The sequence below is a fragment of the Trachymyrmex septentrionalis genome, unplaced genomic scaffold (assembly GCF_001594115.1).
Source record: "Trachymyrmex septentrionalis isolate Tsep2-gDNA-1 unplaced genomic scaffold, Tsep1.0 scaffold62, whole genome shotgun sequence".
In the NCBI taxonomy this organism is placed as follows: domain Eukaryota; kingdom Metazoa; phylum Arthropoda; class Insecta; order Hymenoptera; family Formicidae; genus Trachymyrmex; species Trachymyrmex septentrionalis.
The window spans coordinates 1,034,123-1,056,084 of record NW_017305800.1 but is presented as its reverse complement, the minus strand read 5'-3'; the positions used below and the strand labels follow the sequence as shown (position 1 = coordinate 1,056,084).

The 21,962-nt window shown below is 34.3% G+C and overlaps 1 protein-coding gene across 7 annotated transcripts in view; it reads left to right on the top strand.

Moving 5' to 3' along the window:
- Positions 1 to 21,962, top strand: part of LOC108752844 (PDZ and LIM domain protein Zasp) — a 34,964-nt gene that overhangs the window by 2,379 nt on the left and 10,623 nt on the right. For 3 of the 7 annotated variants that reach the window (XM_018493980.1, XM_018493985.1, XM_018493984.1), the window contains exons 2-9: positions 14,152 to 14,303; positions 15,843 to 16,014; positions 16,126 to 16,262; positions 16,531 to 16,631; positions 17,765 to 18,026; positions 20,094 to 20,279; positions 20,520 to 20,619; positions 21,247 to 21,393. In XM_018493980.1, coding sequence (XP_018349482.1) covers positions 14,152 to 14,303; positions 15,843 to 16,014; positions 16,126 to 16,262; positions 16,531 to 16,631; positions 17,765 to 18,026; positions 20,094 to 20,279; positions 20,520 to 20,619; positions 21,247 to 21,393 — 1,257 coding nt within the window. Of the gene's footprint in view, positions 1 to 14,151; positions 14,304 to 15,842; positions 16,015 to 16,125; positions 16,263 to 16,530; positions 16,632 to 17,191; positions 17,355 to 17,764; positions 18,027 to 20,093; positions 20,280 to 20,519; positions 20,620 to 21,246; positions 21,394 to 21,962 lie in introns of all 7 variants that reach the window. The other 4 variants (XM_018493981.1, XM_018493987.1, XM_018493986.1 and 1 more) reach the window with 3 other exon arrangements.

Genomic DNA, 21,962 nt, shown 5'->3' with positions numbered 1-21,962 from the left:
CTTTTGGCGAACATGTAGAAACGCAAGTCGCACCGCGGATTCTTTCCCCGAGTAACTTTTTCCGAGCGTTCGAGCAGCGTTATACGACCATAAGCGCTATTATTAAGAGAGATGTTGGCACACGAGTGCCAATGTCGAGCAGCGGCGACCGTCGCGGATTTAGCGACAGCTTTCACGCGCGAACTGTCAGATATTCGACAACATTCTCGTGCTGCCGTAGTCAATAATTTCCCGCGCGAACGTTTTGTTGACGGGAATATGTTTTACGCTATTTCGTCTACTCGCCATATAGGTATTTTAAAAACTCGGATTGTTGTAGGCTCATTTCGCTCCGAAGGCCGTTCGGGTGATATCTAAAAACGTAATTGTTACAAAATACACGCGTAATAATCATTAATTAAACAAAAAAGTGTAATTATTCTTTTACCGTTGAGGAAAAAAAAAAATAAAAATTCGCGCCTGTAATACATAGATCTCTAAAACTTTTAGAATAAATTACGAGTATCATTCCGAAGAGTAAAATCTTCTATTCCAAAGGATTGAAAATTAAGTAACTCTTTTTTAAGACTGGCTTCATTTTTACTCTTTAAAGTGAGATTCCAAAGAATTTATAGAATATATGTAACTCTCATACAAATGATAACTTTGTATTTTAATTCTTAAGAAGAGGATACGTATTTTTGTGTTCTGCATGAAATATATTTCGACAGAAAATCATTATAATTCGGGTCTCACACTAAGAAAAATGATTGGGTTAAACAGTGATTCTTGTAGAAAATGGACAAATCAGAATTTTCTGGTTAAATTTACTAGAATTCTAGTTGAGATAACTAGAATTATGATTGATATAATTATTCTAGTAAAAATAAGAATTGTAGTAGATTTTTATAATATATTGTATCAATCAGAATTCTAATAAATTTAATCAGAAAAATCTGATTCGTCCATTTTCAACCAGAAATTTTTTTCACTGCAAAGACGGCAGATTCCTCGGGTTTCCTGTCGCACGCTCAGACCGTTTCGCGGATCTTAATGTGTTTCGGTAAAAGACGTCGTCGCGGTATCGCGCGATCGAATTCAAGTACCTCGAATTACGAAGTAGAAATCGGATCGGCGATCGTCTCTCCGCGAGAATCTGCACAAGACGCCTTTGACACCGTCGGAATCATATTTCTCGCCTTTCCGAGAAAGCCTGGGGCGGCCGGACGCCCGCCGTATTTGTGGCCTCGTAAAATAAACGAACCACGTGGTGCGCTACGAAGAAGGCCAAGTTCGAAACGCCGATTATGAATAATACCATTTAGCGTAGCCGCGATAATTTCCAACCCTTCAATCGCGCGAATAATCGATCATACGCGTTTTCTTCGGCCATAAAGAGTACAGTTTCGACGGAGTGTCGACAAGGAAATACAATGTGGACGTCCGCGAAATATTTGTATACTGTCGTCGGCGATTTTGAATTGCAATATTTGCATAATATTTCCGCGATATCGAGTGTACACGATGAAAAATCAGATGGTACGATAAGAATTTAATTTTTCATTTCATTGCTACTCGTTTTTATCAATTATGTCAGATTTCTTGCTTGTACAGAAAAGTTTAGTAATTATAAAAGTTAGAAATTATTAAGCGATGACTTTTCCTTATATTTTTTAATTAAAAATTGGCATATTCACGAATTAAATGTAGTATTTATGTATTTATTATATCATCGTGACTTTCGCATTCCAATGTTATATTGTTCGCGAGAGATTCTGTATGGATAACTCCGTGATCTTGGAAAGTTGGGAAAACAAAAAATGCGTCCACAAGGATTAGCTCCGATGAGGAAGAGAAGAAGAAAGAGCACCGTCGTACGTCGCTGGTAATCCGAGGCAAATTATTTGGGCGTTCTATTTCGAGAAGGTGCCTTTGCGAAACCCGCGCGAGCCGGGTCGGGCCTCGCTCGCCACGATGACGGCAGCGATTTCGACGGCGACGTCGTCTTCACGGGACCCACGTTTTCTTTCCGAGACAAATAATGCGGCCGCGTGTATCCGGTCTGCAATCCCGTTGAAACGAAGTCGAAACGATTTCCGTCGGTCAGCGCGGACAGAAAAATATTTAGACGCGCATTTTTGGAGGCTGCATAAAAGATGTTAGGGCGTGTTTAACGTGATTTACGAGTAATTATGGACAAAACGCGAGCACGCGAGCCACATCGATCATCGTAGCAATAAATATTTTCATCAGCAGACCGATCAAACTCGTGTAAATCGACAAAAATACGTATCTCCTCCTTCTTACGAGATAGGAATGGTAAGCAAATATCTCCAGTATAATCTCAGATAGGACGACTTCACATAACTTCATTTCCGATTTTTCTTACGTATTTTTTATATAACAAATACAACAAAATATCAGCAATATAATTTTAGTATAAAGAAAGCTAATAAAATTTTTAATATTAATGACGTGTAAAATAACAATTTTTTAATTTTAATTGAATGATCATTTATGCATCAAGTTATTTAAATAGAGCAGAAGATAGCATTAAAGCCATGTACAGACAACAAAAAGTGAAACAAAAAAGAATATTTTTTAAAAATATATCAGTCATTTCAAAACCATCTTCTAATTTAAAAAAAAAAAATGTAAAAACATTTAAAATATAAAAATCTTGACTATTTTCATTTTTTAGAAAAATGCAATTAAAAAAGTGTTTTGATATAAGAATAATGTTTTATATTATGTATATTACATTTAATTTTTGTCGTTTAAAAATATAAAATGTCGAAAAAATTTGAGATGTCCAATGCACCTTAATCTCCTCCTTTTCAAAAATTTTTCAAAATAATTAAGATTTGTCATGCAGGAAGCTTTTACCGTAAAGTATTTTTCTTGCGAAAAAGAGAGATTCTATCTGCTTGCGCTATCCGCTTTCCGTGTTTCCACGGTGGTGAGTGCACCATTACGGTGATGCATCAAAGCGTGGGTGTTTGCGTTACGCGAATATTTTGCTGGAAAACAGCGAGCACGCACGCGTGTTGCGTTATCACATCGTGGAAGGACTCGACACGAATTGTGAATGCTAGTCGACGTCATACCGTTGATAAGGATTTTTCCAGGTGCGAGGGGACCGCTGTAAGTGAAAGGCGTGACGAGAAAAAGACCTGATTTCAAAAGAATTTTTCGGCGTTTACTAACGTCACGCACATGGCGTTGACCTGCTAATTATGTATCGTTCTGCTAATTAAACTGAATCTCCTCATGCGTTATGTGCATAATGAAGATTTAACGAGGCCATGCAAGAAAGCATTTTGCATTGCGCCTTAGCGTTGTATAGACGTACTGTTTATTGACTACACTGAGCAAGAAAATTTTGATATTTTATTACAAACAACTGTTGTTGGAGTGAGATGAATTAATGCATATATTAAAGTTTTAATGTAAATTTTAATATTTAAACTTTTAAAAAATACATAGGAATTTCGAGATGAAAATTAAAGTTACAATTGGACTTACAAATGTCAATTGACAATTTTATACCTATTGTCTGAATTTTTTAAGTAATTTCGAATAATTCAAGAATCTATAAATAAAATTAAATAAATTTTTCTGATAAAGGTGAATATACGATGTGTGGCAACAGTTGACAATTTGCCAAACACGTGAATGCTTCAACGCGAGAATAGATGCGTTCCATCTTGAAAAGAAAATCTTTATAATAATGTGTCATCCAATAAAGTAGTGCAATAAAGTAGCTCATTAAATGTGAAGTATTATATTGTTTCCTACAAAAACGATCGCTTTCAGGAATATTGCGTAATTACAATATAAATCTGTGCAATCATTTTCGCTGAAAATTTCGCATTTTGAAATCAGCATCGACTCTGCGACATCGCAAAAATAATTTGTTAATAAATTGTTCGTCTTAATTCGATAAATGTCATTGTACAAAAATAAACTAGAAGCGTTCTCTTTATTATATTATTATTACAGAGCTGTTACACAGAAAGTTATATTAAAGTTAAATGTCATCTTCTTAATATTTTTAAATAATTAAAATTAATTATTAATGTACTGACATTCTTATGATTGAAGTAATTACAAAATTGTAAAATATTGCAAGAGATGCAACACTGAAGGAAATAATCTGTATTTTTAAGCGATTAAGCTATCTAATGACAACACGTGTAGGTACCACTATTAATGATGATAGCGTTGTCAAGTGTGAGTTTTTAGATACAAGAAGGTGTTCGTTGAATATCTCAAATCTTATCTGGCTTCTTATCAAGCAGGAAGCGCCCTTCGGTTTCTATTCAACGGTAAATATTTGTCTTTTTCATCGACTATCTAAAATTATCCCTCCGAACAACTGCGGCTGTGCATCGGCAATTGCGAGTTCTGTTTACGCGGCTACATCCGTACTATTGCGCGCGATTTGTTTGCAGACTATAAGGCGAGAGTGAATCGGATTTCACGCGCAGGATGTTCACGGCTGTCGTAGTGGGCCATTCGTGGTGATTCGACCGAACGACGACATCGATGAGGGCGGAAGACGAGCATCCAATTTGGATTTCCGCGAAGTGCATTCGCGTGCGATTTGTCGTGTTTAAATGAGGACAAAAACCGAGAAAATCGTCCGTGGATCCTTGGCCAACGATCCAAGAGTGACAAACTCACTTGCAAGCCAATTTGTTTTCTTCCGTTTATGTCACGAAAAATTGCAGTTTTCCAGCAATTCTCGCAGAATATAAATAATATCAAAGTAGTATAAGAGCAATACATTACTAGCCAAGACAAATTAATGAGTTACAATTATTCTAAATTTATCACTGTTAAAAAAGAATTTGCTTGCAAATATTGATAATTTTATGTTTACAATTAATCCGTGACATGTGAAAGAACAAGATAATTAATTACTCACATTGTATATAACAATTAAAATTAATCGCTTATAGCATCAGGTAATTAAGTTAATTAGTCATGGTAAATTAAAACCGCCGCACATGTAACATCACTGTGTGCTCTCAGGAAAGGCGAACAAAGAGCCAGTGATTAATTTACATTGTTTCGACGAGAGTTATGCATATTTTACGCGTAAATATGGCACGAATTTAAATTCCCGTGAGATGAAAACTCGGGATTTTTGGCTGCTCTAGCGGACCAGGTGATATTCGGGAGAGTAAGTAACAACATAATAAGAAAGAAAAAGAATGCGGAGAGAGGCAAGCACAGTGGTGAGAGATTTGCGTTGCGTAGGTGTTTTGGCTCAACTCTTTTGGAGATTCGAGCGAGAGGATGACATTGCACACGATACAACGACGTTCCGAATGCGAAACAGAATATTAGCAGACGGACGATTACGCTCCGTGCATTCTTTTACTGTAATTATAATTCTCAAATATAATATTCTAAATAAATATCCAATTGTGAATAAGTATTAGATATATATATATATATATATATATATTGTATATATATTTATTACACAAATCTTTAATTTATAGATAGTCCCCGATTCTTCGCAATTTCAGATACCAAACGGAAATGACTTAATTTGAGAATAATCATAATTAATTTTTATAATTAATTTACATCGAGAATAAAAATGTTACATTTTTGAAAAATTGACGCATAAACTCATCAATTTTTAATATCACTTATGGTACTATATTATATATAGAATTTGCGACAAATGATATCGAAATAATACGTAAGGAGGATAACGCGGATACTTTGCGAAAGATCGAGTCGTGCGTGTGGCGAACGGTAGCGAAAGAGAGGAGAAGAAAAAAAGTCTCAGCGACTCGACGAGACGCCACGGTGAGAAATAAAAGCGATATTTTTATATCCACGGGAGTAAGCTCGGTGGCGCGCGTCCGCCACCGGGCCTCAGCCTCTATTAATATCCATGGACTGGGCTTCCTCTCTCAGGCATTCGTAGCAAACTCTCTTTGCACGAGCAGCAACGGCGTGATGTGATTGGCCGCCGGAGGAATGAAATTTCCTCAAAAAAAATTCAGTCAGTCGCAATTTGGAAAAAAGATCATTGTCAGTACATATCTAAGATATGAATATCATAGCGAATTCGATCTACTTACATTACTCTAGAATAGTGCATACTAAAAACTGCGCGAGATTTACAAAATTAAATATACATAAACATTTTAAATGATTAGATATCTAATAATGATATCGATACGTTATTTAAGAGAATATACATATATTATTTTATTGTTAAAGTTGATTATATGATGAATGCCGCTGCATTTAAATACTTTATAAAACAGCTTTTATTAAGCAGTAAACTAGTGCGGTACGAATTTATCAGAATTATCATGAGAAATAATATTCTCATGATAATAAATCAGACGAAAGAAAGATGATTGATAACAACGGTGCGTGTGTTAATATCATATAGGAATCGAATTATAAGAGATTCTTTTATTAGAATTAACGGATAATATTGTCTTGCAAATAAGTGACAAGTAATGTAGAAGAATTGACAATAAATATTAAATTAATTAATTGTGTCGAATCATCTAAACCGAACAAAGTGCTTCTGAAAAAATTAGTAGAAGCAACTAACAAATCGGTGAAAAACTCAGCGTGTGAAATTGTATCTTGATGACGAAACCGAAGATTTCAGTGCACTGTTGTCGTAAATGTCGATTCGATTTCGAGAATGGAGAGAAGATAGTGGGAGGCGGTCGTGGGAGACTTGCCAAAAGTCGTGGCAGAAATCGGTCTTCTCCCATTTGTTTGTCGTGGCCATACCACCTCGTGAATCCATTGGTAACGCGACACCCCCATCGCGTCGGCGGTTGTGTCACGATTACGGCGGATAGTCGAACTCTGCGTTGAACTATATATACATTTGCAAATCCGCGTCGTAGAAAAGCAGAACCGCCTGATATCGGGCGCCACATGTCTTCGTTGCGCGCGTAAACATTTGTTCGATTTTACTTAGTATTACTAAAAGCATGCGAAGGCATTGCCTGAACTTTCAAATTAAACTACTGCCAATCCAAACCAAATTCGAAAGCTGATTATATTTTTCAACACGTGCGTTTACAAAGTTTCTAAGTTTTTTTTTTGTATTTAAATTTATAACAAATTTCTGTTTTTTCATCAATTCCAAATATTTGGTATATTGAATCAATAAAATATTTTATTCAGTTCAAAATTCTTCCTTGAAAAGAGAATGCGATAAAAATCCTCACGTTTTTAGGGCACAAAATTTAATCAAAGTTAATAAAAAAAAAATCTCATAAAAAATTATATAGAAAATTGGGACTCGCTTGGCACATAATTTCATCTTGTCAATGATTCAACTAGGTGAATAATGAGCAGAAGAATTCACACATCTAAGCGCAATTCAACGATGCAATCTGAGATGAAATCATCGCCGTATTTATGCTGAGTTGAGTTTATGTTAAAACGCACGTGACAAACGTCATCATTCGTCACTTTTACGGACGGTTTTTGACATGAGCTCATCATGCGCCGGAATTCCTGAAGTTATCAGAATTCATTCATCAGACATGAATCATCCAGGCACCGAAACGTACCTTCGCGTCCGCGTATACTCTTCCTTTCGCTGCGGTCGGCGACACGTATACAAATATTAGCTTAAATGCTTTGAGGAACCTCGACGGTCTGATGAATCAAGAGAGTGACTGAAAACGTTTTCAGTATTTTTTTTTTTTTCCATGGTAGTCGAGTAACTCACCCGCGCTTACGCCCAAACAAACACTTGCGCCGTATTTGCGAAAACTGATCTGCTCCCTGCTTCGCGAAATAATCGCAAATGGATTCGTTCAGCTTGTAACGGAAACATTTTCGTTCTCCGAAACTGCAATATCCCATTTTCAAGCTCTACTTTCCTCTAAAAACAATTTAGGAGATATAGAACATTTGAGAGCGATTACTAATAATGGGTGTTTTCCAACAATGTACACAGGTGACACAGTGTAACAATGTGTCTTACACAAAGTGTAAGTTCAACTATGACACAGTGTTACACTGCTCGACACAGTAAAAAGCTAAGTACGAGCGTGTAAAATATGTCAATGTTACCAACTTGTCACAAAATTATTTGGTAGCCGTACTTATTTTGCAATAAAACCTTCAAAAATCGACAATTCTGAAAAAATTATAACTTAAGTTTAAATAAAAATGATAAATCTATTATTGATACTCTAAATATAATTATAAGAATATAATGGAAGATTGCAATGCATTCTGGTGATTACACTATGAAACTAAACTGCGTTCCCACAAGTACTTTACACAATGGAACAAGTGTAACGTGTCTCTATATCCTAGCTGGAAAACAGCTATTACTATGGAAGAGAAAAGAATGTTATTTTAAAGAAAAATTAAATTAAAGAGATTAAGGCTAGGTTGTTCCACCTTTCGGTAAACTTAACTCATTGTCTTACTCTCTTACTCTTTTATATTTTATTCTTACTCTTCTGTTTATCTAATAGTAAATAATCACATAGTTTATCTAAAGATGGAACAACCGGTCCTAAACGAAATTAATTCTGCTTCAATCAATATCGGTTTCTGAACCTTTCTCGAGTGTCACACGCATTTGGCACTGATCTCGAACGCATTCTGACAGTACACTCCTCTACAATCCTTTGTGATTCCTCTCAACTGTCTCCTTCATGTCATGCCGATTCATACGCATCTCTGAGAATCGATTTTACTTTCATGGTCTCGTTGACCTCCGTTTCCTCATTTTGTCTCGTGACACTTGGTATTCCATGTGTGATCATTATCGCAATTCTGAGATTATTCTCAATTTCAAATCTTTGCGTATTAATATGCATCTCTATATGAGAATTAAACTTAAAATAAAAAAATCAGAATAATCTAAGAAATCTTTTAGAGTAATATTTATTTTAAGTATCTCGCATAGATCAACATCATCGATATTTAGCACTTTGCAAATAAAACCATATGATTTTTCGCGCATTGTATACGAATATGCATTCGTCTGTTGTTATATTTTACGGTAATAATAACGAACAGCTTGTTTGAAGAGATAAGAGCAATATGCGTGTGCGCGGTCGACCGTGCGCCGATAATTTCGGTCTGACGTTAAGCTAGTCACACAGACTTTCCGTAACAATAACCGTAAACGTAACGTAGGTTTTCGACCAATCGCGTTGCTCGATTCGGTCATCCATAACTGTAATCATAAAAATCGATAACAAGATTGGTCGAAAATCTTACTATTACTGTTACGGAAAGTGTGTGCGGCTAGCTTTACTGTCTATTTCTTCTACCGACAAGAGCCGGCGAAGGCATTTTGCTTAATTTCTCTTCGATATTTATTTCGTCATCGCCGCATCGATATATTCGACCTCGAAGCGAAATGACTCAAGCAATAACAAAGGTCGGAAAACTTATTCCGTCTCTTTCCGCATTTAAATTTATCTTCATAATAGAGAAGTATTAATATAAAATATATTTCAATAAAATCATTTTTTTGCTTATATAATTCTAGGAAATATCTATGATTTAAAAAAATATACTTTTATTATATTTAATCTACTTCTTAAATACATATCTTATGTATATATGTATGTATATATATATATAATTAAAATGAAAAAAAATTTAATACTGCAAACATTTACATCTACTGTCATAATATTATTATATGTTGACGCGTCAACGAAATTTTGCAAAATAATAAAATGTTAAAACATAAATCATAGAAACTGAAACGTATGACAATAATAATAAAACATTAACAAATAGTTAAATTTAAAAGTGAAATATTCTCATATCAATTGCAATTTAGAAGTGGGCTAAAAATGCGTACGTTTCAGAGTTTCTCTCGATGCATCGACAAAGGAAACCACTGTGTGCAGAAAAATGTGAAACGCGTCTCGCGTTTCTGCACGTTTTGCCGGTATAAAATGCAACTGGTTCGCACGAATGCGTTCCCTGTCGGCGCGGCGTTTTTGAGGATATTGCACGTATGAACGAGCCTTAACAGTCCTCGTCCTAAGCTTAAGTGAGACAGAGAAAGTAAAGGAGAGACAGAGAGAGAGAGAGAAAGATGGAGAAAAAAGAACAGATGCATTCCAACATGGGAAGGTGGGATGGATCCGTCTCTGATAACCCGCCCATTGGAATGCATACCTCGTACACCTTGGTGTATTCTCCCTCTCAGTTTCACTACACATCAGTGCATCTACCTTCACATACACACACAGATACACACACACACATACACACATACATATCGCGCATATTCGGCAGTTATTTTTAGAGCAATTTTAACAGGCGGACATGTGGTAATGTTTAGGATGCAATAACTGACATCCGAGAATTTATTCGTCGGGTAAATCGCGAGATCAAATATGTGGCATTGATTACAATATAATTGTTCAATTATGTGTGTGTGTGTAATTTTCCAATATCAAATAAAAGAGGTGCAAAACGCACTGTGAATATGAAAATTTATGTGAAAGCGAATTTAATTCGTTATATTACTTATATTTTATTATTTGCATCTATTAGAAGACAAAGAATAAAAATATATTGCAATTTATCTTATCAACATTGCAATATTTCCTTTAAAGAATGAGTGGGAAAAAAATTAATCAAAACCGTACACAAAAAAGAATTCTGCACGAAAAGAACGATTTTGCTGAAAGATCTAAAATTTTGCTGGGATCTAAAAATAATTTTGTTGAACCATCAAAATAATTGTATTAGAAATTGAAAAATAATGCGCAAGGCTGCAAAAAAGTTTTGATATTCTAGCAACCAGTTTTTGTATTTCCAACAAAATTATTTTCAGTATCCAGCAAAATTTTATATCTTTCAGCAAAATCATTTTCCATGTGAAATAAAAAAATATCCGTTCACATTATAATCATGAATCAATTTACAAATTCAAGACATACTTGTAGAACAATTTGTTTTAATTCCCTTTAATTCGTTAATTCTCAGAATGGAAAACGAGAGATGTCGCGAGTAATTTCTCGATTCTTTGCGAACTACGTTTCGCGGAAACGATCGTTGCAGCACGCCCGAAGACATTCCTGCGCGCGTTCATTCATCGACTCTCGCATTGACGCCGCAATTACCCGCTGAATGGAAACGATTGCGGCCGTGGACGTGTCGCGTGCATCGGAACGAGCTTTTGATACACCTTGATGCATTCTACTTCTCGGCTGCTGCCACGATTTGATTGCGAATGTACGTAACGACCGCAACGTGTTCGAGGAGGTTATTTTTAGACCGGTCCAAGACTATTTTTAGAAGCGGCCTGCCCACCGGCAGCTTAACCCTGACTTACGTCCCTATGTCTTCGTGGACATCGCAGGGACACCGCGAAGATCGGTGGACCATTAAGCGCATCAGCCGAAAGACATGCGGTCGCCAGAAAATGAGCAATGCACGAAACACGCGGCATACTTTCCGGCCACATTTAAATTTTTGACATTCAATCCCTCGTCACTAAAGCATGCTGCTCGTTTATCATGACTGTTATAAATATTACGATACATTATGATTATTATTCATTAATGATAACAGCGAAAGATAAAACTAATTTTTTATTATTCACGGACATTTGAACGACATAAAATTGTACTTTGTTAAGTCATATTATATCGTCTTACTTCGATTAAACACTCATCAAATAAACAGCAATGATGTTTGGAAAGTGTAGTACACGTACCTATAGAGAATATCATGATCGTAAAGATCTTAACCGTGAAGATCGTTTCAGAGTTGTGTGCTTTAGACTATCGGAGTTTATCGAAATCGAAGACGAGGCTGAACAGTAAAACTAGGTATTACGATCACACAGGGCGATGACGCAAGCTTTCGAGCTTCTATTTGCGGCAACTACAGATCAAACTATTCTCTCAAGCTCATGTTCTGATTTCGCACTGATGTGAAGTTCTGCGTATGTATGTCGAAAGGAGTGGAAATCTTGAGATTAAATAGCGAATTTTAAGATAAAGAGAATCTAATCTTAAAGAGATCTCAGAGAAATCTTAACTTTAATGAGAAAGATTAATGAAAATCCGAGAAAGTAACAGATGAGATTTTTAACTACAGCATGTATAGACGCCTATATATTTTCGAAAGTGGCATTTTTATGACCCTTCCATTTCTTTCCATTAGACCGTTCCAGTAGCGCGTTCCTTATAGAAATAAAAAAGTTCCGCATTTTTTTTTAAACCAAAATTAAAAAAGTAACAGCTGGAACTGTGTTTAAAAATGATTGTAGAGCATAAAATTCTGCTAGAACTAATGAAAAATGTTGAAATTGCAATAAGTTATCAGCACGACACTTCTTTCAAGTGCCGTGGTATCTACATTTAAAGTCTATTAAAATTGATAATTGTTGGAATTTTGTTTTTTCAAATTATATACATACATACATACATACATACATACATACATACATACATACATACATACATATATATTATATATATATATATATATATATATAGATATATATTCTTGATCTCGATCTAAATTTTAAAAGAAACATTGCAAATTTATCGGAAGCGTAGTGCCTCATAAATAAATCATGCAAGGACACTTTTATGAATCTTCTTAGTATCTATTCATTAAACTGTTCACTAAAATAATGATTTTGAAAATACTAATATATACGATTTGCAAATAAAAATAGTAATAAAAATTCGCTTACATAATTTTCTTCATTCGTTATCATATTTATGATTTATAGAATGCAAAATATATATCGTGTCATATGTATTTCCAACTGTCTACGAAGTGACCCACTTTTCGAGAAGGAGGTGAACGAAATAAACTCTATTTCATTGGAATATTTTACGGGAAGATGATTGCTCCAGTCGTGCGACTAATAAAAATAACGACGATATATTATGACACATATATTTATAGAGAGAAAAAGAGCTGGAGGCCACCTTCGTACGATTGCTTACAATTAGGTCGAAGTCTATTAATTATTTCCGATGCTCTGCCAGAATATCGAAGAATTATGACCGACTCAATAACGAATCGTTCGCGTGTATCTTCCTTCACTACTCGGTTATTGTATCTGTCGCATGCAATGAATAATACATTTTTATCCGATGATTAACTATCTAAATTAATTGAACGTGATCTTACAAAATCAATGAGTGATTTGTAAAAATACGAAAAAATATTACGATGCATTTTAATTTAGTAAAATAATTTAAAAAAATTATCGATTGTCATTTCAAATTATTTTCCTAAAAAATATATTTTCAATATCCTATTCAAAATTTAATATTTGCATTGTTATTTTCAATTTTCTACACATAAAATATTAAAATTATACCACTTGTACAAAGCATCCGATAAACTAATTAAATAAAGTCAACATTAGGTGAGGCTTCATATTTTTGTATTTTTATATCAATAATATTCAATAAGCTCACATAAATTCTTCGCTAATTTTTTATCCGTGATTATATTAATCGACACACAGAAAAATCTTTGTTAATATTGCCCTCATCATTATCGAGCCAAGTTCGTAATTAGCACGCTCGATAAAAACGCCGACGGAAGATCGTTCACAAAAAGGACCGCTTGATTTTTTAATTTGGGCGTTCTTCTGTTTTCTCTCAACTTTCTTCACCCCATCCCCTTTTTGTCTCCCCGCCCCTTGACAACAACACTGTCTCTAACGTGAATGGATGCACAGTGTCCGACATTCGAAGCGTAATGACGCGCGTGCACTTAAATATAGTGGCTCTGGAGTCTGGATTCTGGAGAAGAGAAGAAAGTTTCAGCGACGTGCCTCATAAAAATAAACCGGAGATTCGAGACAGGAGTTTTAAAAGTTGCAGCTGATCAAGTCCTTCTTTTATTATATTTTCAGATTAACACTGCACTCTAAAGTGAATTTAATACTAAGCGGTATCTATATGTAATTCTCACCGTGTGAGTGTTAATATTAACACCAGGTTAATATTAATACTAATAGTGAGAATTATATAGACATCGCATAGTGTTAAATCCATATTAATTCATACTAATATTTTTTAAAGTGCGTCTACTTGGCTAATGTATAAAAGATATAGTTGTCATCGGAAACAATGTAATGATAATTTGTTAATTCAGATTTTTCTCGGCATAAATACGAGTCTGCTTTAATTGCAGGTTAACAGTGGTTCTCCGGCGGAAGCTGCCGGTCTTAAAGCTGGCGATGCGGTTATTAGAGTCAACACCACTGACATGTACAATTTGAGGCACAAGGACGCGCAGGATGTCATAGTCAAGGCCGGAAATAATTTCGAAATAACTGTCCAAAGGTAAGACGCTGAGCATAATAAAGTACTTGATAAACGAATGATTCAATATTTAACACTTCTATCTTCAAATTCAATATCTAACACTTGATAAACGAATGATTCAATATTTAAAAATATACTTCAACGATCTCAGCTTGACTTACGTCAAACATTAACGTCTAATCAACATTATTGCGTTAATCAGTAAAAATATCACGTCATTCATTATTCTAAAATGCTTCATAATTATAAAAGCATCACTAATCATATAAAAAAAGCGGCTTCAATTAAATTAGCTGAAACTGTAATATTTTGTAAATTATGAAATGCTGTTTAAAAGTCTCCATACATACAACTATAAAAAGAACAGATTTTAATGCAACACACGTCATTTGAAGGCTGCTATTTTATAGATTTAATGAAAATACTTTTATCTACTAAACTATTTATTTTTCAATAACTATAACCTTAATACTTTAATAAGATTTTTATTAAGACCGACATGAAATTAAATACTTAAGTATAAGCATATTCAAGCCTATGACGGTCAAAGCTAGATCTTCTAAATACCTAAATAATTCACAGTGAATTATCCTATATGTATATACATATATTTTTGTAGTTATTCAAACTGCGCGCCAAAATTTTTCCGGACTTTATCAAACGTAATTAAACTACTACAATAATATCACAAGTTAAATTAAATTGACAAGCAAATTCTCAATCTTCAATCCGATATCATATTATAAGGGTGTTAATGTGCTGAAAAACTTTAAATAAATTTATTGCGAAAAATATTATCTTGGCCCGGACTTGAACCCGGATCTCTTGTATTCTTGTACGAGTGTGCTAAGCTATTAGACCACCGAGGGCCTCACAATTTAATTTAACTTATGATATTATTGCAGTAGTTTAATTGCGTTTGATAAAGTCCGGAAAAATTTCGGCGTGCAGTTTAAATAACTACAAAAATATGTTATATATGCATGTACATATATAGAATATAGATAATTCACTGTAAATTATTTACTTTTAAAAAAAATTATGCAATGTACAGTATGCAACTACATATCTTCTTTGAGAAAACAATTATGTATTTTCTTTCATCAATTGATCCTCTTTATTATTTTGTGTATGAAAGTATTAAGGTACAGTTAGCAAAAAATGTATAATTTATTAGATAAAGATACTTTCCGATTATATTCAAAATCGCAACTTTCAAATAGAACTACAGCAAAATCTATCCATTTCATGGTTGTGCCTATGGAGATTTTTAAAAAGCATTTTATATTCTATAAAGTATCTAATTTAATTAAAATCATTTTTTGCATATGATTAGTACAAAGTCCTCTTTAAGATTCTTATAAAAAATAAAAAAACCAATCTCTATTTATACATAAAATCCCGGCTTTTAAAAAATTGTTTAATTTTTTGCATTCTGAACAAATGTACGTTATTTTCGTAATAGGAATGTTATATGCTTTTATTTAAAAAATTGCGACCGATATATAATTCGAAGCCCACCGCTGTGTTTTAACGGGCGATAAATAATCATTACAGAGGCGGCAGTACCTGGAAACCGCATGTGACGCCTGCAACCACAAGTTTACCGTCTCCGATGCACACCGCACCCGCGGGTAACATCACGCCAGTCACAAAGACTTCTTTGGCAGCGAAAAAACAGGACGGACCTCTCATCGGCAGCGGACACAATTTCAGCCCCAAGCCATTCGTTAGTATCGACCGTTAATCCGCGTCTGTCCGTTTTTGTTGCACTGATTCTGCAACAAAAACACGAAAGGCAGTTAGTTATTTTTCTACACCGGAACGTAATAATTTTCAGCTGAACGGCACCGGCGACGGTCCAATTAAGTCCATCGTGAACAAACAGTATAACAGCCCCGTGGGGATCTACAGTGAGGAAACAATCGCGGAGACACTGTCCGCTCAAGCGGAGGTCCTTGCCGGAGGTGTCCTTGGGTAAAATCGCGAAACTGGATTGAAGAGGGGAATAATTAATGATGGGATTAAAATCTTTGTTTTCTAAAATTATTTTTAGATTGAAATTACACGATTAAGAGATCAAATTTTATCATTATCAAAAAATGTTCTTGCGAGTATTAATTGAATAATACTGAAAGAGTATATTTCACAGTTACTCTCTTCAATAAATGTTATTAATCAGTTAATTTTGCTGATTAGCTTTATGAGTGTAAAAAAGATTTATTAATAAATGTAAATATTGCAGGGTAAATTTCAAAAAGAATGAGAAGAATTACAATGCTGAGAACAGCGAGGTTTTCAAAATGGTCCAAGAAGCGGATAAAGAGCCAAAGACCCCAGAACCTGGTTAGTAACATTCTACGTAATACAATTTCTGAAAAAATTGTACTCATTAATACTAATGTATGTAATTAGTTTTACTATGCAAGTACACATACACAAAAGATATACGAGATCGCTAAAGAGCGTATATTGCTCAAAATTCATGCGCATTCAAGTATATTAATATTACTTATTAAAATCATTAGTCTACGATGCAACTTAAATAACTTTCACTTTTCTTAAAAATATTGCAACATCAAACTTTTATAGTGAAATTTTTGCAAATCGAATAATTTATTTTTTATCTCCTCTATGTTACTGCAACTATAATCTCTTGATTTGCAGTATTTACATTTGGTACATAGAAGATATTTTGCAAAATTACGTAAAAAAAAAAAAAAAAATCTATTTAAAAATTATTCTACCTAAAATTTATTTATCTGAAATAATAAGTTAATTTTGAATCATTAAATAAATTTTTCTAAATTTATCTATCTAAAAAAATCGATGCGTTCTTCGGCTGGGCCAGAATTGGTTCCAGCCAACCTGTTGCATGCCGATACGATAACTTGTTTGCGAAATAGCGGAGCCAAATGTCGTGAGCGGCGTGATAACGCCATCCTCGCCCGCCCTGGCAGGACTGAGGCCCGTCCAGGCGCCGGAAACGAAGCCACAGACACCATCGACGCCGCAAACGAGTCTACCACCAGGACAGAACATTTGTGCCGAGTGCGAAAGGCTCATCGTGTAAGTTTACGTTAACTCGGGACGCGTTTTGATTTTGATTTTCAGAGGCTAGATAAGGCGAGAGGAGATAGCGCCGACAATCACGATGGTATCCTACGACAAGAATCGTTTTCCATTTGCGTATCGAATGTCGTGCGAATTTTCAGTTTCTCAGATTAGAATTTTACAATTTATGAGATTTATATCTACTTAATATCTATATTAATTTAATTCTTAGATAAATTAATTATATATGAAATAAAATCTGTAGAAGTCTCTCTTATTTAATAATTATGGTTTTAATCTGAGAATGTAGAAACTCGCATGGACCGGCGAACGCGATCGCCTTCGTTGAGCAGTCATATTTGATTCGACACTTCCCCGTTGCTGCCCAGTTGTTACGGAGCTTTTTCTCTACTTCCATGTCGTAGTTCCTTCAAGGACAGAATTTTACTCCTCGGTGAGCCACGCGGTTGGCGGAAGGGCCACTTCACCGAGGTCACCTACGCCTCTGTTTCATGCTATGGGTGGTGGTGGTGGTAGCGCACCTGCCGATAGCAGGCACTTTGTATGGATGGACGAATCGTACGGGAAGAATCGAGAACCACAACCGCAAAAGCAGGAATCTTCTGCCGGGTCGGGCTCGTCGACACCGGGCGGGGTCGTTTGTAGCAACTGCGACCGAGTGATCGTGTAACTATTTACGAGCGAGACTCTTGCCACCCTTGTGCACGAGACGGCCACGGCGGGTTTCGTTTTGACGTTTTTAAGGTGTTGACATTCGCATACCGAGAGCGATACGATGCGAAAGTTTATAGAAACTATTAACTGTGATGGTTCAGATTCTTAGAGAGAGTCTATCAATCGCAAAAGATTATTTATATTGAAAGTCGCTCACGCTTTTTTTTTTTAATTATAAAGCTAAGTTCTTGTTAATGATAAATTTGCCAAAATTATTTAAACAACAAATTATTAATAAATTTATTTCGATAAATTAAATTAAAATAAATTCATATGATGTTGTCATCATCAGCTTTTGAAAAAATTTACTTCCTATGGCTCATTCGATTACTCATCGTTTGCACATTTCGTATTTTCATTTACATATCGTAGCAATTGAATGAGCTATAGAAAGTTAATTTTTCAAAAGTTGTGGGACAAAAACTTCACAAGTTAAAAATAAATATTATACGTATATTAATAAAAATTTAAGTTGAGCTTAATAAGATATTTTTTTAATTATAATATTTTAATAGCATTAGTCTGTTTTAAATATTAATAAGTGTGAGATATATTATTTAAAATAATAATAGTAATTCGTAATTATAGAAAATAGTAAATGTAATTCGTAATCTCATCGTTCTCAGAGTTAGCGATTCATACGCCTCGTACAATCGTCAAAAGCGACGCCGTTCTGAGTTGCTCGATTGTCGTATGCTAGTATCATCTTGAAGATTCCGATTCGAAGAGAACATGTGCACATCTCTTTCCCTTCCTATTGTACTTAAATTATATACAGTTATAAAAATGTAGAGTTGTGTCATCGAATAACAATATATAATAGACATTTTATATCGGATAACAATAATCAGCTCAATAATAAACGGAATAGAGAAATTATACTATAAATAAATTATACAAATTCACGTAACAATTTCATAATTTGTAAAAATTAATTTACGCGATAAAAGAAGTGCACATTTATCTCCTTGATTATGTGTTCGAAGCACGCCTTTCTCTACCGCCACTTTTCGTCAATATCGCTTGTTCAGGAAGAGCGAGCACTTCGATCGTTATGCATTTTTGTTATCACTGTTATCTCTGGAAGAATTCTGATCATTCGAGCTTATAGCTTACAACCTACTGGAAGTCGTATCTGGGCGAGACAAAAATTTCTCACTCGCTCACAGCTTGAATGCAACCCTATCTAAATGTCTTTTTATTCTCTGCACTTTACTCTCTTAATAGCACCTTTCGCACATTTATAGCACACTGAATGACTGATAACGTATAAAAAAAAAAACTGCTTTCGATGTTGTGAATATTTTTGTGGATTTTTATTTTTGTCATATTTCTTTTAGAACAAAATCTTTTTGTGATACTTTTCTATCTCTAATTTTTTTCTATGCTCGACGAGGGAAAATAATCTTCTTTTGTACGAAAAAAATTTACAGACCGACAACATATTTTACGACCGACAAAGACATCTAAAGTTGTACTTGATTTTTCATTATTTTTTTGCAACATTATAGATGTTATGTTAAATATATTTATTTTTTTCTAAAAAACAAACTATAAGCTTGATTACTATAAAGAAATACAATATCACAAACACAATACAATCCAATTACTCTTCAAAACATTCACATATTATCATCTACCTAGTTTCGAACATTAAGTTATTTTTTACGGTGTTATATTTTTTTAGATATCCACTCCGCTACAAAAATCAACTTTAAGTACGTTTTTGTAGCTTTACTTGTTTTATCGTTCACATTCAAATATAATTTTCACGGAAATCATATATAATATAAATAATTAATTAATAGTTATTCCCGGCCTCCTTCGTCGAGGTATCGAGTTTCTTACGTCTCTTTCTCTCCTTTTTTTAGAGTGAATAGTAATAAAGTTCAAAACTCGTGGCACATCCGACTCGCCATCATCTCGTCGTTTATTGTTGTTACTCGTACATTAAAGAAAATCAATTACTGTACTGAGATGCAAAATAATCGCGTTATTAACCTACTTATTCTTCCTCAGAGGTGTCTTCGTCAGGATCAAGGACAAGAATCTCCATGTGGAATGCTTCAAGTGCTCAACCTGTGGCACGTCCCTAAAGAATGTCGGTTACTACAATATCAACAATAAATTATACTGCGATATTCACGCGAAACTCGTCGCTAGGCAAAATGCTCCGGCTGGTCTTGTACCTCTTACTATACCACCGTAAGTTATATAACATATAGTATTCGTCTTAAATGTTACACGCTTGAAAAATTTAATATAAAGTTTTATAAAAAATAAAAATAACAAATTATGATATAATATATGTGTGTATACATGTGTATATATATATATATATAACACGAGTAAAAATACAAATAAATGTATAAATAAATAATGAATAAGTTAGGATAATAATGAAATGCAAATAATTGAAAAGATATATCCTTTACGATTCGACAGAGGTGGCAAAGCACCAGCTAGTACCATTAGCGCGGCATTGGCGAGTGCACCTTTATCGCCACCCCTCAGCAATCACGGATCGTCGCCTCAACCATTCTCTGTAAGTTGCTTCATCATAATTTGATTCTCTTTACGAGGCATGGTCACGAGCGGATTTTTTCGCGCACGCATTTTCTTGCCTGTTTTGGCATGGCTTATGAAGCGAGTATTTTGTATTGAGCGTGTGGCTTTGCTGCGCGTGATTTCACGGAATTTTTTATGATCGCGAATCGGGCGAAGGTCGCAGCGAAATTTCTCGCTCATTAACGATTTCTCTCTCGAATTATATATGGGGAAAATAATGGCATAGCACTTTTAAAAGATTCAAAATTTGGAAATAATTTTAATGGAAAGAGAGTTCGTTAAAATATTCATGTATCGAATATTTAAAAATGTATCTCCGTGGTGTATTTTAAATACTAATTATGAGACAATCGCATTTATCCCTTTCACATTTTTAATCGTAATATATATAATTTAATAAAATATAATAGTATAGTATGGAAATAATTACGATGTTGAAATTTTCTTCACGATAAATGATAAAATATTTGATTATTATAATTTCACGATTATTGCACCGTTTGTCGTGTGCCACGAAAGATCTGTTTCCGACGAACGGAATGCGCGCGCTTATCTTGAGAGTTTAACAAGTGTGGTCTTTGCTTGGCACTAATCGCTTTTCCAGGCGTGCAATCGTACGAGCCCTGAGTCTGGATTTCAGCATACGTGGCGATCAACTTCGAATACGAATGGATGCATCAAGAATGGTGAATGCAACGGCGAGTCGAAAACGTTCACGAGTACAATCACCATCCAAACAGGTGGCACAGAGGTTGGCAATGTGCTCGAAAACACTCGATTTCTGCATTCGCTCATGTTAACGTACCTTTCATCGTGATTTCCTTGTGTAAATGGTCATTAAATAATTACAAAATCAAATTGACGTAATCAAGATAAAATATTGTACAGTAATTTTTCGTTATATGTTGTATAGTATATCATAAAATATTGCATTATGATATATGTATATATATTAAATTCAATATTAGCACGTCACATTTTCAATTTTGATTTTGCAATATAAAGATGCGGAATTTTTTTTATTTTTATAAAGAAATGTAAAACTTTAAAAAAAGAGAGTACTATTAGAACTGTCATTGTTTTTTTCATATTAATAAAATAATGACAGTTCCAGTAGAACTTTTCATATTTCTACAATTTCTTATAAAAATGAAAAAAAGTTCTGCATTTTTTATATTAAAAATCAAAACTGAAAATATAAAAATTATTTAAAAATCTATATATCGTCGAGAGCTCTGTTAAAAATGATTGTAGAACATAGAACTCAGTTAAAATTAATGAGAAATATCGCTTGAATTGTGATAAACTTTTTCTGCAAGG